Below are 13,760 nucleotides of genomic sequence, written 5' to 3'. Positions count from 1 at the left end.
TGATATTATGAGCACCACGGAACCTTACAGAAATTTCTTAGATGATGGATCCCAGAAGTGCCATGAAGGCATGAAGAACTTCATTCATTTTGCAGTATTAAAACATGATCATGAATCTTCTGGACATTGTACAAGGGGAAAAATTGTGACCCTACAATGTATTCGACTGCAGGAGCAGAGTGATATTGTTCCACTATAAAGTTACAAATGCATGCCACTCTGTCCAAGATAAACCTCAAATAATACACCAAAAAATGGACCAGAAACAAGTGTACAAACTCGGGTTCCTCATAGACGAGCTACGTAGGAGTTAGCTTGTGTTACATATCGCACCCATCTGTATGGATTGTATGTCTTTGATTTCTTCGCTATCTGAAGATACCTGACCTGCAGTAGAGGAAACATAAAATTCAGAGTTGTTGATCAGAAACATTCCACAACGAATTATGCATTTCAATGTTTTTGAGCAGTGAAGGCCTTGAAGAATATGTAAACCACATAAGAGCTAAGAGTGTATAGCACCATGTAGAGACAAGTTTCAAAAAGCACATGGCTAACTTTAAAATGCACTCAAAAGATGGTCAATCGTGAACCAGTAATTTTGCTAGTGGAACCAGCACGCTTCCAAGCTCTACAGTGCGAATGGATACATTTCACAAAGAAACATACAGCAGATGGCCTCACCTGCAACTTTGACGCATTGTACATAGGTATAGTGAAATTCATGTTCACCGGACCAGCTTCCTTTGTGATATTTCCTGCATTTCACAAAGGAGGATGTCACAACAAGTTGCCTAACAGGCAAGTTAAACGACCCTGCCAAGTTAGGGCATAATCATGAGATGCTTTAAACAAAACATGTACCATGCGACTCCTGGGAAAATGTCAGCTTTGCACGAAGGGTGTGCTCAGAACCACCAACAATCTGTAGTGTCAAAAGTGAAAATAATTTAGCAAAGTTAACAGTTCCAGTGCATATATATATATATATATATATATATATATATATATATATATATATATATATATATATATATATGTACATATGATGATTCTTGTTGGCACTTGCCTTCTTTAGATTCCACTCAAGTCTCCTGGATCCCTCCTTAAAATCTGTTGTTTGCCCAACTGCTCCAGCTTCTAACTCAAAACTTGCTCTGCAATGTAATCCATGACGTTAAACTTTAGCTAACATTAAAAATAGAAGTCAGTTTCTGCCATTTTTCTAACTTATTACGAACAAGATACAGCTACAGTTAACCTCATTGTGTAGGAGGGCACTGGCATTTGTATTGTGATTGTGTTAGCTGTGACATTTGCAGAGAAGTCTGCTCTTATCTTCAGTAGAACTTCAGCCTGTGTAGATAATAAAAGAAATAGGTTTTACCAAATTGAAAACATAATAGCATCAATGCCTAATAGCAAGATAAGAATTCCATACCCTCGATGGTCCAGCTTCTTCAATCAGTGCAGTTACACGGAATGGTGGCTTAAATTCTTGGGTCATCCGGTAGTTCATTACAGCAAATTCTCCATCATGTGGTATCTATGCAATGTTAAATGTAAATTATCTAACAGTTAACACATTGTAAATATAGAGCTTGAAGTTCTACTCGAAGAAATGACATAGCTAGAAATAAAAGTCTATTAAGAGAACTTACTAAAGTCAAAGTTCTGTCAATGTCAAAGCTGTCCAGATGCACTGACTCATGGAAGTTACAATCATCAAGAATGACTGCTCCTCCTCCAGAACTTCTGTAATCTGGCATTAAATATTTGTAATATTGTCTGTGATCAATATTCAGAAATAGCCATAACAAAGCATGCTAATAAACACAGTGCAGTTCAAATGTCAAATATTTACTGTAGTACATATTCAAATGGTGAAGACAGCACTCTGTGAAATTTTTTTCAGAATGAACATAAGTGATCCATGCTCAAAGTGACTAGTATATAGTAATTAAATATATGCATCGAATAACTCCTTCATTCTGAAAAAAGAAATTATCCATTCAACACAACCCAGTTTTCAGGTTACAGGGATAGAGGATCAGGAACAATGTACAAAGAAGATAAACTTCTTATGTCATGCATATAATACATCAATGAGAGTAGAGAACGTACATGTCAAAGGAAAAGCAAACGGTCATACCATAGGAAGAAGATCCGGTTCTTCCAATGCTCAAATCCTCATTGAGAGCAAGACGAATTTCTGGGTTTCCAGTGAGGTAACTTTTCATTTGAATTGTTCCATCAATCTCAGATGTAAGTATGTAACCCTGTTTAACGAAAATGAGATATAAGACATGAAAAAAAGTCCCAGTACTGCTCCATGAAAAAAAAATGCTATGTGATATCATATAGCTACAGAGAAATAAATGAGACAACAAAATAAAGTGCCCTTTGGTAATTGAAGAAAAATTAACAGATCTGCCACAAAATTAAGTGCAAGAAAAATCACAAGATTGAGAACTATTAGGCCATCACTTGTCACAACAAGAACCTGTCCCATGGAGTTGGAATTCCATAGTAAAAAATAGGAACAGGATAGTGACTGGCCTGTTTATTTGTCTCCAGTCTCAAATAGTAAGCACAGCATCACTTTAACAGTAACTCAGTAATGGAATAAGGAACAAGATGGCAAAATGTAGGCATTAGCAGTAAAGGCGATAACAAATAACACTAAATGATGGTATATAAAATGAAAAGTAACATTGCAATGGGCATCATCACCATCTGACATTTAAAGCAACAAACTTGATAGAATGATTTCAGGAATGAAAACAAAATTGCTCAACATATTCAAATATTGAGGAGAAAAAAATTAGTAATTAACACGTGGCTTAAAGTGGTACTTACACTAGAGCTGAATGTCACACTTATTCTCTCAATTATATCAACAAAAATTTCCTCCCTCTTCTTCCCCCTAGGCTCATTAGCAACAACAGATTTTGTAACAGCTGTACCAGGCATACGCTTTGTGCCTTGCTGCAAAAGGTAAGGGTATCAATTTTGAAACTATGCCACTGCCACAATAGTATGGAGAAAGCACGTTTATTTCTTAGTCAAGTAACCCTAATCTTATATTTCTTGCATTAATATGCATAAGTGTTACCATGAACATAGCAGCAGGACCAAGCGGTGGTAGTCGTCCAGCATCAACCATGATAGGTTCATTAAATATGTATGACTTCAGAACCTCAGTAGAGGTTGTTTGTGGGTATCCAAAGTCCTAGTTGCACAATAGATGACAGTAAGCATTGCCGTAAACAGATGAGAAATCATACTAATCACTGCAGAACAACGCCACTTCTTTGTTAAAATCACACTAGAGTTTGGTAGCGACCTAAAAACTAGGTCAGAAAGGATAGGAGTTGATACTGGTGTAAGCTGTGGTGTACAGCACTTACAATGACTTCGTCGAGCAATTCATACACCAAAATAAAATTCTTCCGCAGTGAATCTTCATTCAGAACACCAAGATAATCTTTTGTGACACGTGCAATCCTTTGCAGAAGTTCCAAGAGAAGGGATGGAGAAACATTAACCATTGTAGTTACTACAAAAAATAGCCCTGCGACCTTGACGTGAATATAGTTAACCCCATCAACATTCTGTCATCACAAAAGGTAGGTGTCAGATCAAGTATAGTAAAGAAATGCACCAATAAGCAGAACGCAGATGGACTCTCTATCTTGTCATCCACAAACTGACATTTACTCTTTCAGTTTAATCTAGGATCAAATATTCTAATATGCTAAAATACTGTTTTACCTCAAGATTAATTTTCCTAAAAAAGGGTCCACTGATATGGAGACAACTGCATATCACACGCATGTATCTTAATGAGCACAGGTCTTGCTAATTTAAACGGTCGCAAAGTAGCTGGAATAAATAACAAAATTATTACGCTCAGTTATTTCAGTTCATCCTAAAACCTTCATCCTAGTCATATATTCATGCAATATGTATCCTACCGATGGAAACAGAACAAGGAGTTGGCTAGACAAATATGAAACAAATCAAATAATGATCCCAGAAACAACTGAATTCCTGCGTCATAGTCACCCTGATTTCTAAGGTAATGCTCCTCTATCAACAATTCGCCGCTGCTCGTCAGTCTCAATGCACACGTTTTCAGAGAATCATAGTGCGAGTCCCGATCGACCGACAAGCTTGCTAGCACAGCAGTTCACGTTAACACATCGCAAGCTAAGGCATCGCAATTACAGCTTAAAAAAACTTGAAGTTTCCTACCAATTTCGGAAAAATTTGCAGTCTGAGTAAGAGCGCAGGAGTAAGGAATAGATGCGTACGAAGACTGGGGGCGCCTCCTCTGCCTCGTCGTCGTTCCAGAACTTCACCTTCCGGAAGAAGATCTCCGCGCTGCCCTTAGGCACCTCGCCGCGATCTGCACCCTCCCGCACGAAGTTTCCAATCGAATCAGCACCGGATCACAACGAATAAGCGAAATTTTGCCGCCCAGATCGGGCGGGGACGCGACGGGATCCGGATCTTACAGTCGCGGAAGACGATGTGGTCGCCGCGCTGCGACAGCACGAAGAACTGCGAGATCATCTCTCCCCGCCGCCGCTTCCCGCTACCACGCTTCTCCTCGGGGCCGGGCCCTGCGGCTGAAACGTGACGCGACGGCGACCGGAGGAACGGAGGAAGTAGGATGCAAGGTGAGGAAGACGACGACGAGGTGAAGAGGGTGGATGGCGTGTGAGTGGCAGTCTGCAACGCCGACTTCCGGGTCCCACACAAGTTAAGCGATCGCAGCCGTTGGTTCTCGATCGCACGGCTTGTAGGATAACGTGCGGGCTTCTACGGGAGCGAAGCTGCATCATGAGACTACTGCAATTGTTGAATCAATTTTGAAAGGAAAAAGTCCAAACTTCAACTATAGCCAAAGTTTGAATAACTTCACAAATTATAACTTAGTTCAATTTATCCTCTAAACTATACAATTTAGTTCATTTTACCTCCATATACAATTTCACTTTTTTATTTCTCTATACACAAGTTGAATTTTAATTTCAAATTTTGCAAGGTAATAGTCGACATCACAATGTATATTAAAAAAAATTGCTATAATTTTTTCATCATAACTTTTTATATAATTTTGTACTACAATGATTAATTTATTATTAAATTTCCTAATCTGTCAAAATAATATAAAAAATTATGATATGTTTTTCTAAGATGTGTACTGTCATCTTGTAAAATTTCAGCTTAAATCTCCACCTATGCATGAAGAAATGAAAAAAACAAATTGTATTAGGGGATAATTTGAACCAAAAGGCATAGTTTGGGGTGTAAAATGAACTAAAAGATAGTTTAAGGGGTTATCCAAACTTTGTCTATAGTTCAGGAGAGTAATTTAGACTTTTTCCATTTTGAAAGCACCAGTATGTCCATCTCAGTGAATTTGGTTCAATGGCATTGATAGAAAAGAAGGTAGGGTACCAATAAGAGGCAAAACAAGAAATTAATAAATTATCAATCTGGGTCTTTCAAAAAAAGGGAAGAGACATGATCAAATTTTCCATCATTTTTTTTCTCACTCCTGGTGCAAATGGCCAAGTAAAAATAAGATATGAAGCACACATATCGAACAAAATTGGTACCTAATAATCTCTCGATACATATGAATAAAGCTCATGAAAATTCGAGTTATTTAGATGCTAAAACCACACAATTCATGTGACGCTGGATCAAGATAAAATGGGCAAACATCAGCCTTCCTTTCCTCCTACTTCCCCCAACCTGCCACTCCGCCGCAGCCAACAGCAGATAACTCCCGTTATTTCAGGCAAGCTTGGCAAAAAATCAAAGAAAGAATCATAGGTTACAAGCCACTGACGTGCCCTAAACTGAACCATGCCACTTCTGTTATTCAGCTCTTTTGATGACTGGTGAAGGCAATCAACTGACCGCGTAGAACTTTTCTGATGGGAATATCTGAAACAAAAGAACTTGAAACATCAGTATAAATCAAATATTCAGTTGAGAAGTCATTATACCTTGAAGTTTGTGGATAGATATTATCACACAGAAAAGGAAAAATCTGTTATTGAATTTTCTACAAAATTTACAACTAAGATAATGTACTATAAATCATCTACAGATATTTGACGCAATTCTCCTGGTAGAAAATCTTTTTTTAAGATCTGGTAGAAAATCTTTAGTACTCATGTTGTCTAAGAGCGCACATAGCTGCTGAGCAGACTCTTCATAATTAAAAAAAAAAGGTGTACCCAGTGTCATAGGCTTCCTGCACTGCCCTGGGGTCTGGGGAGAAGACAATGGTTGGAATCCCAGAGAAACTACTCTGGCAGTCTGGCTGATACCTTGGCCTTAGGCTTGCGCTGAAATCAGGACAGCACAGGGCGGCTATGCCTGCACCTAAGGTTGGCTGCAATTTCAATCAATTTCTAAATAATGTATTACGAGAAGGTTTTGTCAAATTTCTAAACTTAGATGCAAGAAAGAGCACAGCTTGCAGTAAACTTGATTTTATTTATTTTTGGTTCAACACAGATCGCTGACTGATGATATAATATTAACATACAAACAGGGCAAGATAGTCGGTTTGGTACAAAGCATACCCCAATTTTGCTGGTGTTACAACTTACAAGTTATGCTACATAGTAACACATAGCCACAGCATGCCAGGATGCAAGCATCTATTGTTACTGTGTTACAGCCCGCTGTGACCATTCTATTAGAAGTAACACGACAACATGTTTGCAATAAAATCCTTGTCACGTGTAAATACTGACCAACGAGGTAAAATATTAGATTTTGTGAAACATTTGTGCCAGTCCTTTTTTTCTGTCCCAGTGAACACGTAAAAATTGGAAATTTGGTAAGATGAATGAATAATAAGAAAAACACGATGATTATGAGTTATGACGATCACAATACAGGTGATTTATTAAGTAGAGGTCACTGCTTTATATCCAGAGGTCTGCATCAAAAAATCAAAAGCAATACACAACCTACTTCTTTGATATTGAAAGATGCAAATCAAGTCAAATAACTTATGAGAAGTCACAAAGATATGTCATGTGCCTTCTAAATAGGGAGAGATCTGTGAACTCAAAGAAGAATATACTTACTATTTTCATCAGCATATATCTGCCAGCACTCCATGTGGCCTCTGTTGCATTATAAACCCTTAACTTAATTGCCTCACCAATCAACCATGCAGAAAGCATTATTTGCTCGACCAGTTACATCCTTAAGTCAATCTGCAGGTAGCAAATATTACACATCCCCCAACTAATTTGGGATAATCTAGTCTATAGATTTGTAAAGAGTACTGATCCAGATGCTACAAGTGATCACCAGCTAGCTGAACCAAGGTAGATAACTACGGAACACAGAATAAATATAAGAAATAGTTGGAATGACAGAAGGGCAGCATTGAAGGATCGGCCTATGCAGGATTTCCTTCAACAGCACGATATACACCAAATCTACGAATACCTACACTGAGCACATCGACAACTAAAACATCCTTCTGGTATTGTCATCCTCCCTCAAGAATGGCAGGTGCTGTAAATTTCCCAATATGGCATCCGTTGCATCAACATCCAAATCAAACCCAATGTCCTCATCCCCACCAAAATTCAGCATTGTGGCGCCATCAGTTGGCTTTGCCACCTCATTTATGTTGATCTCTCTAGTACCCGCTGTCTGCGCACTGCCACTACCTGCATTCCCATTCCATGAATCCGACCCAAGCATAGATGGCTCAATGCCACTTTCCAACCCACTGGAAGCGTGCTTCTTAAACACGGTACCAACCTTCTTGCGTGCTGTTGTCTTCTTCGTCCTACCTCTAGATGGCCCTGCTGGACTGCCACGGACACCACTCTTATTTGCTGGCTGCACATTTGCAGGTGTTGAATTGGCATTAAAAGGTATGCCATTATTCTCAATATTTGGTACATCAATATTGGCAACCCCTGCAGATGCTGGCTGTGGCGTAGATTGAAAATTCCTGGAATCAACATTGGCAGTCCCAGCAGTTCCTGTCTGCAGCGGAGATTGAAAATTCCTGGGATCAATATTGGCAGTTCCTGCAGATGCTGGCTGCTGTGGAGATTGAACATTCATGGGATCGACATTGGCAGTCCCTGCAGATGCTGACTGCGGTGGAGCTTGAAGATTCCCAGGATACATGGGGCAAAATGGCTTCCAGTTGGTGCTCAAATCAGCTGCCTTAGGAAAGCCCATGGGGAAAAACCCCCACGCGCAGTAGTACATGTCGGTGCCCGGCACAATAGGCGGCACGGTCGGGATCTCGGTGGCCACGAACGCGCGCCGGCATCCGGCGCTCTGGCACCTGAGCGCGCGCCCCACCAGCGCGCGCTGGTACTGGTAGACGTGGCAGCAGTAGGGGCACGACGTCCAGAACGCATCGGCATCGGCAGCGGCTGCCGAGGCACCCCCTGAAGCAGGAGTAGAAGCAGCAGCAGGAGCCGTATCGCTGGAGGCGTTCTTGGAGAGATCAGCGAAGGCTTGTTGGACGAAGTGGAGGGCGGTGTCCGCGGCGGGACGGGGGTTACGCGGGGCGGACACGAGCTGGGAGAGGCGGCCGAAGGCGCGCTTGACCGCGGCGGGGTCGGGGCCGGGCTGAAGCTGGAGCACGGCGACCGGATCGGGGCGGCCGGAGGGGAGCTGGCGCTGGGAGGCGAGGAGGACGTCGGCGACGGCGAGGAGCTCGTCGGCACCCGGGAGGTTCGGGTCCGCCTCCACCGCGCGCTCCGCCAGGCGCTTGCAGCCGACCAGGTCCCGCGCGGCGAGGAGCTTCCCGGCAATCTCCAGCCATCGGGCCGGCTCGCCGCGGCCGCCCCCGCCGCCGCCGGCGGAGGAATCCATGTGGGTGAGAGGGTGGAGGTAGGCAGCGAGCGCTTGATGTGGGGCTCAGATGTCAGGTAGAGCCTCTTTCTGCTGCGAGAGTGATTAACGGTGGTGATTACGTCAGGGTTGATCGCGTTTGCGTCAGCTCAAACCCCATCTGGTCATTTTTGGTTGACTACTTGACTTCACGAAAAACAAGTTATATTTTTTTTTAGAAACCGGGTTTTTTATTTCACATATAGTTTTTAAAATTTACATTCCAGTCCTTACAAAGACACCCTTGAAAGAAAAGAAAAATACAACTCAGTCCTTGCAAAGTCTTCCCGGTGGTCTTCGTCATCGGCGTTCGGGGCAGCCACCCGACGAGCTCCCATCGCACCAGAAGTTGGAGGGGAAACACATCAAGCTTGCAACTTGAAGCCGAACTCCATCTCGACGAAGAAACTTCATACTTTTCCGTTGCCATCAAAAGTAGCACATCGAAGTTGTCGATGTGCACTGGAATCGTTGAACGCTCTGCCTGAAGAAGATGGACAGTGGCCATCACATCGCTAGGAGACATGGGGTCAGCCGCCTCAAGGTTCGCAGGTGACCCCGAATCACCAGACGACGAGTAAACCCAAAGGGAAGATAAACCACCAAAACATGTGACTCCAACCCGATTTCTCAAGGTATGAGTAAACATACCTCACAGCTACATCTCCAAAAAAAACCCGCCACCAACGCCGCAGTCGCCGGAGATGCTCTGGAGGGACAAAAGCACCGGTCGCCTGAACCCCAGGCCACCGAGGTGAACTCGCCTTCGCGTCGCCATCATCGAAGCGAAGGACCCAAACCCTAACCAAGCTAGATGTATTCTAATAGAAGGGGATATATACACCACCCACCAGATCCCTGCCTCTCCAAGCTCACCGGCGACACAGAGGCCACTGGCGGCAAGAAGAGCCAGCGAATCCGGCGGTGGGATCGAGAATCGCCTGTAAGTCTGTAGCAGGGGACGAGACGCTTCCGGCCAGAAGGAGCGCTGTGAAAAACAAGTTATATAGGGGGCACTCTGTCAAAAGCCCATTTGATGGAGCCAATGCGGCCCAGGAAAAAAGCCCTGACGATTCCACGAACTCGGCACGGTGCATGGCAGCACACTTCAGAGACGGGACTCGAACCAAAATGTTGAGAAATTCCAGATTTATATCATACAAGATCTCGTCGAGAAATGGAGCATCAGAGCGATGCATGCGTCCATTGTTACCGGCTCGATCACCAAAGCTCCATCTCAGCATGTGGCGCATCCGCCTCAAGCTTTGGCCGTGGCGCACAAGCATCTGCGTAGCTTCTTCACCGAGAAGCAAGACCTCCGGCTGCGGCTCCTCGCCGGCGGTGCGCTCCTCGCCCGCTTGCCGTCGTTGTCGGCACCGTCAAGGCGGCGAACCTCGGCGGCGGCGGCTTCCCGCCTCTTGGCGCGCGCGGCGTCCAGCCTCGCCACGGAGGCCGCCCTGCGCGCCTTCGCCGCGCGCCGCAGGGCCTCGGCCTCATCGACGCGCGCGGCGGCCTTCCGCTCCTCGACCTCCACGCGCCTGCGCAACTCCTCGAGCTTCCGAGCCGGCAGCGCCACGACGTCGTGGTGGGCGTCCTCGACGTCGCCGTCGCCGCCCCCAACAGGCGCGCGCGCGGCCAGCTCGGCGGCCGCGGCCGCCGCCCACGCCAGCGCGTGGGTCTCCGCCGCGATGGCGCGCTCGGCCAGCTGCAGCGCGCGCGCGGCCTGGCGCCGGATGAGCACCCGCTGCTCCAGCGAGTCCTTGGCGTCCCTCGACGCGGCGATCTCCGCCCGCAGCCGCCGGAGCTCGGCTCGTGCACCGTCGACGCGCCGCCGGAGATCCTCCTCAGCGGCCTGCTTCTTCGCCGCCTCCGCCTGCCTCTCGGCAACTGCAGCGTTCGTGGACTCGATCAGCGACTTGAGCGGCGGTATCTCGGACGCCGTCGCGGCGAGGCGGCTCTTGGCCGCGGCCAGCTCGGCGCGGAGCCGCTCGAGCTCCTCGGCGAGCGGCAGGGACGCGAGCCACGCCTGCACCGCGGCCTCGCGGGCGCGCTCCACCTCCTGCCTGGTCCCCGACAGCTCCTTGAGGACACTGGCAGTTGTGCTCAGGGGCTCGTCTGCATCGTTGCCTTCCATCGCCGCGCCGCCAGTCGATGAGTTCGAGCTGCTTAGGATCCTCTTCAGTTGGACTTATGCATTCAGCGTTGTCATAAGCAAGGGCCCTCTTCTTGGTATGTCCTCTGAGGTGTTGTTTTATTGTTTTGCAATGCTCTCTTTCTTGTAAATCTCTACCTCTGAGGTAAAACCCGTCTGTGACTGGCTCTTGTTTCTTGTTTTCTATCGAAACAAGTGAACTGTTCATCTTTTTTCCCCCTCTCACCAATCTAGTTGATTGGTATCAACTGGGAGTACACTCATTGCCGCCTAGCTTACCAGTATTCAATTCACCGTTGCCTTCCATCCTGAACTCGACCTCTTTGTAATTTACCATTATTTTCTAAACAAATAAATAGATAGATTTACAATGGAATATGGACATAACTAAGGCCCTGTTTAGTTCCAAAAATTTTTGCACAGTATCCGTCACATCAAATCTTCGGACACATGCATGGAGCATTAAATACAGTTAAAAAAATAACTAATTACATAGTTTAACTGATTAGCACGAACTAAATCTTTTAAACCTAATTAGTTCATAATTAGATATTATTTATCAAGTAACAACAAAATGTGCTACAATGTTAAAACCCAAACTTTTTCACCAACTAAACACACCCTAAGTCGATCATACCATCATGGAAGTATATCTTCGCAATATATAATTCCGGATGAGTCACGTACATAAATTCTATTTGGTGCCTATGAAACCAAACGATGAAATTATGTATTGGACAGATAGTTTTTTCAAAAGGACAGCAAGAGCAAAAGATGGTTTTTTAATAATGTGGGGATGTCCCCCCACAGTTTTTCCTTTAAAAAAAAGAGCAAAAGATGGTTCATATTCCGTCAGCCACTGTTATTGGTGAATTCATCTGTCAGAAAAACCACTGTTTACCGGTGGATCCATCTGTCAGCCAAACGAACCAAACGAAATAACAACGTCCCTACCACACACCACCGCTGGCCTGCGTTCCTGACCGCCCCCGGCCACCATCCCACAAGCCACTAATGATTTGGGTGCAAACCGGCTGCAACGGTTTGGATTTTTACACTAGTGCTACTTCAGTTTGGTGGAAATTTTTTTCTTTCATTCAATCTGATTTGATTTGGTTTCACAAGAGAAACAGTTTGGTTTAACTTGTGATACTAATAGTGCTGAACGGCTGTTATGCACATCCTCCTACTTTCTTGACTAGTCGTGCTCATCATCTTAGCCATCAGTAGCACGTAGCGATTAAAAATGCCACCAAAAGCATGCTTCTGCACTACTTCAGGGTCTCCACCTTCCTCCCCAATTTTGATGAGGTGGTGTGGTTTGGTTTTCACATTCTATAGGGTGGTTTGTAATGGTTTTTATCAGCATATTTAATAAAAATAGTTTGGTGGAATTTAGTTTGAATCTCAAATCATTAGCAGCTTAACCTGTCCCGGGCACGGCCCCTAAGTGGCGGGGGACCAAGGCTGACATGCTCACCCGCTTCGCCGAAAAGCTCTCCCAGGCAGTCCCGGGCAAGAAAAACCAAGAACCGAGGACCGACCCGAAAAAACCGAGAACCGAAGCCGAACCGAACCGAAACCGAGAATTTCGGTTCCATTTCGGTTCCTGATTCTCAAGAAACGAAGTTCTCGGTTCGGTTCCCAAGCCGGTTAACCGAAAAAGAACCGAACTAATACATTGCAACTCATTAAGTGTATGCCCAATAGAAGACCGGCCCATGTAAGCCAACCCTAGCAGTCACCCCGTCACCCACGCACCTTCCTCCCCCTCCCAGAGTCCAAGCGCCCCCTCCCCATTCCCCCATCGCACCGCTTGCGCCCTGCCCCTATCCACCCCGCTGCCCCTGGCCCCCTGCCCCCTCCGCCCCTCGGGCTCTCGGCAGCTCGCCAGCTCTCACCGCCGGCCAGCGCACGACCGCTCGCCGCTGTCCAGCTCCCGGCGCGCGCGAGGCCGCAGAGGCACTAGCAAGGCGGCGGCGGCAGAGCATGGCCGCGGAGGCAGCATGATGGCGGCGACGCGCGGCCCTAGTCCTAGCTCCCATCTCTCCCCGGCGGCACAGCGCTCCCTCCTCCCCGGCGCTCGAGATCCAGACATGGTGAGGGGCAGCGGTGGCAGCGTGTGCGCGGCGGCGGCGGCGGCCACTCCGCCGGCTAGCGCGTGCGCGGCGGCGGCGACGGCCCCCCGCCGTCGGCCACCTCGGCAAGGGCGCGGATCCGCGCGTGCGTGGCTGCGGCGGCCACCCCAGGCCCCCGCAGGCGCCGTGGCTCGCCGGCGCCGCGAGCCACGGCGGCCGGCAGCTCCCTCCGCCCAATTTTTTTTTATTCTGTGAGCATTCGGTTTTTTCGGTTAGAACCGGAACTGAACCGAAACAACCGAAACCGAAATTTGTCGGTTCCTATATCTAAAAAGAACCGATCGGTTCTTATTTTCTTGGAACCAAATTTTTCAAAAAAACCGAGGAACCGAACCGATCGGTTCGGTTAGAACCGAACGCCCAGCCTGACTCCCAGGAAAGGAAGGCGAGGATGTTGTCTTCAGTTCTTCGCCGTGATCAAGGATCTCAGATCACGCTCATGCTACTTAGTTACCTGTGGCTAATACCAAATTGCACCCATATATATATATTCATGTCTAGTGTGTGGGTGACTGGGTGAGAGCTAGATTCAGGCATTCAGCTGGTCGGAATAAGATCGC

The 13,760-nt window shown here is 46.1% G+C and overlaps 3 protein-coding genes across 3 annotated transcripts; all 3 read right to left on the bottom strand.

Annotated features, from left to right (window-relative positions):
- Positions 1 to 45: 45 nt before the first annotated feature.
- On the bottom strand, positions 46 to 4,745 carry LOC120661864 (AP-4 complex subunit mu-like). The gene is made up of 13 exons (XM_039940853.1): positions 4,521 to 4,745; positions 4,317 to 4,411; positions 3,411 to 3,614; positions 3,116 to 3,232; positions 2,860 to 2,988; positions 2,153 to 2,279; positions 1,662 to 1,762; positions 1,442 to 1,546; positions 1,262 to 1,356; positions 1,070 to 1,157; positions 865 to 925; positions 685 to 758; positions 46 to 387 (listed from the first exon to the last, which is right to left on the bottom strand). The coding sequence occupies exons 1-13, from the start codon at positions 4,576 to 4,578 to the stop codon at positions 289 to 291; spliced, it is 1,353 nt and encodes a 450-aa protein (XP_039796787.1). The 5' UTR covers positions 4,579 to 4,745; the 3' UTR covers positions 46 to 288.
- Positions 4,746 to 5,536: 791 nt separating this feature from the next.
- LOC120661863 lies at positions 5,537 to 8,946 on the bottom strand. Its single transcript, XM_039940852.1, has 2 exons — positions 7,125 to 8,946; positions 5,537 to 5,964 (listed from the first exon to the last, which is right to left on the bottom strand). Exon 1 carries the CDS (start codon positions 8,890 to 8,892, stop codon positions 7,516 to 7,518), a length of 1,377 nt encoding a protein of 458 aa, XP_039796786.1. The 5' UTR covers positions 8,893 to 8,946; the 3' UTR covers positions 5,537 to 5,964; positions 7,125 to 7,515.
- A 1,222-nt stretch (positions 8,947 to 10,168) lies between these two features.
- LOC120662932 (plasminogen-binding group A streptococcal M-like protein PAM) lies at positions 10,169 to 11,044 on the bottom strand. Its single transcript, XM_039941980.1, has 2 exons — positions 10,575 to 11,044; positions 10,169 to 10,448 (listed from the first exon to the last, which is right to left on the bottom strand). Exons 1-2 carry the CDS (start codon positions 11,042 to 11,044, stop codon positions 10,169 to 10,171), a joined length of 750 nt encoding a protein of 249 aa, XP_039797914.1.
- Between the last annotated feature and the right edge of the window lie 2,716 nt (positions 11,045 to 13,760).

This window comes from Panicum virgatum, chromosome 2N (assembly GCF_016808335.1).
Source record: "Panicum virgatum strain AP13 chromosome 2N, P.virgatum_v5, whole genome shotgun sequence".
NCBI classification, from domain to species: Eukaryota; Viridiplantae; Streptophyta; class Magnoliopsida; order Poales; family Poaceae; genus Panicum; species Panicum virgatum.
This window is presented reverse-complemented; position numbering and strand designations above follow the sequence as displayed.

Coding starts and splice junctions, on each gene's coding strand:
- LOC120661863 (XM_039940852.1), bottom strand. CDS start 8,892: ATGGATTCCTCCGCCGGCGGCGGCGGGGGCGGCCGCGGCGAGCCGGCC.
- LOC120662932 (XM_039941980.1), bottom strand. CDS start 11,044: ATGGAAGGCAACGATGCAGACGAGCCCCTGAGCACAACTGCCAGTGTC. Junction 10,449..10,574: donor GCGGAGACCCACGCGCTGGC/GTGGGCGGCGGC, acceptor GGAGTTGCGCAG/GCGCGTGGAGGTCGAGGAGC.
- LOC120661864 (XM_039940853.1), bottom strand. CDS start 4,578: ATGATCTCGCAGTTCTTCGTGCTGTCGCAGCGCGGCGACCACATCGTC. Junction 4,412..4,520: donor CCACATCGTCTTCCGCGACT/GTAAGATCCGGA, acceptor GGGAGGGTGCAG/ATCGCGGCGAGGTGCCTAAG. Junction 388..684: donor ACAATGCGTCAAAGTTGCAG/GTGAGGCCATCT, acceptor CCTCTACTGCAG/GTCAGGTATCTTCAGATAGC.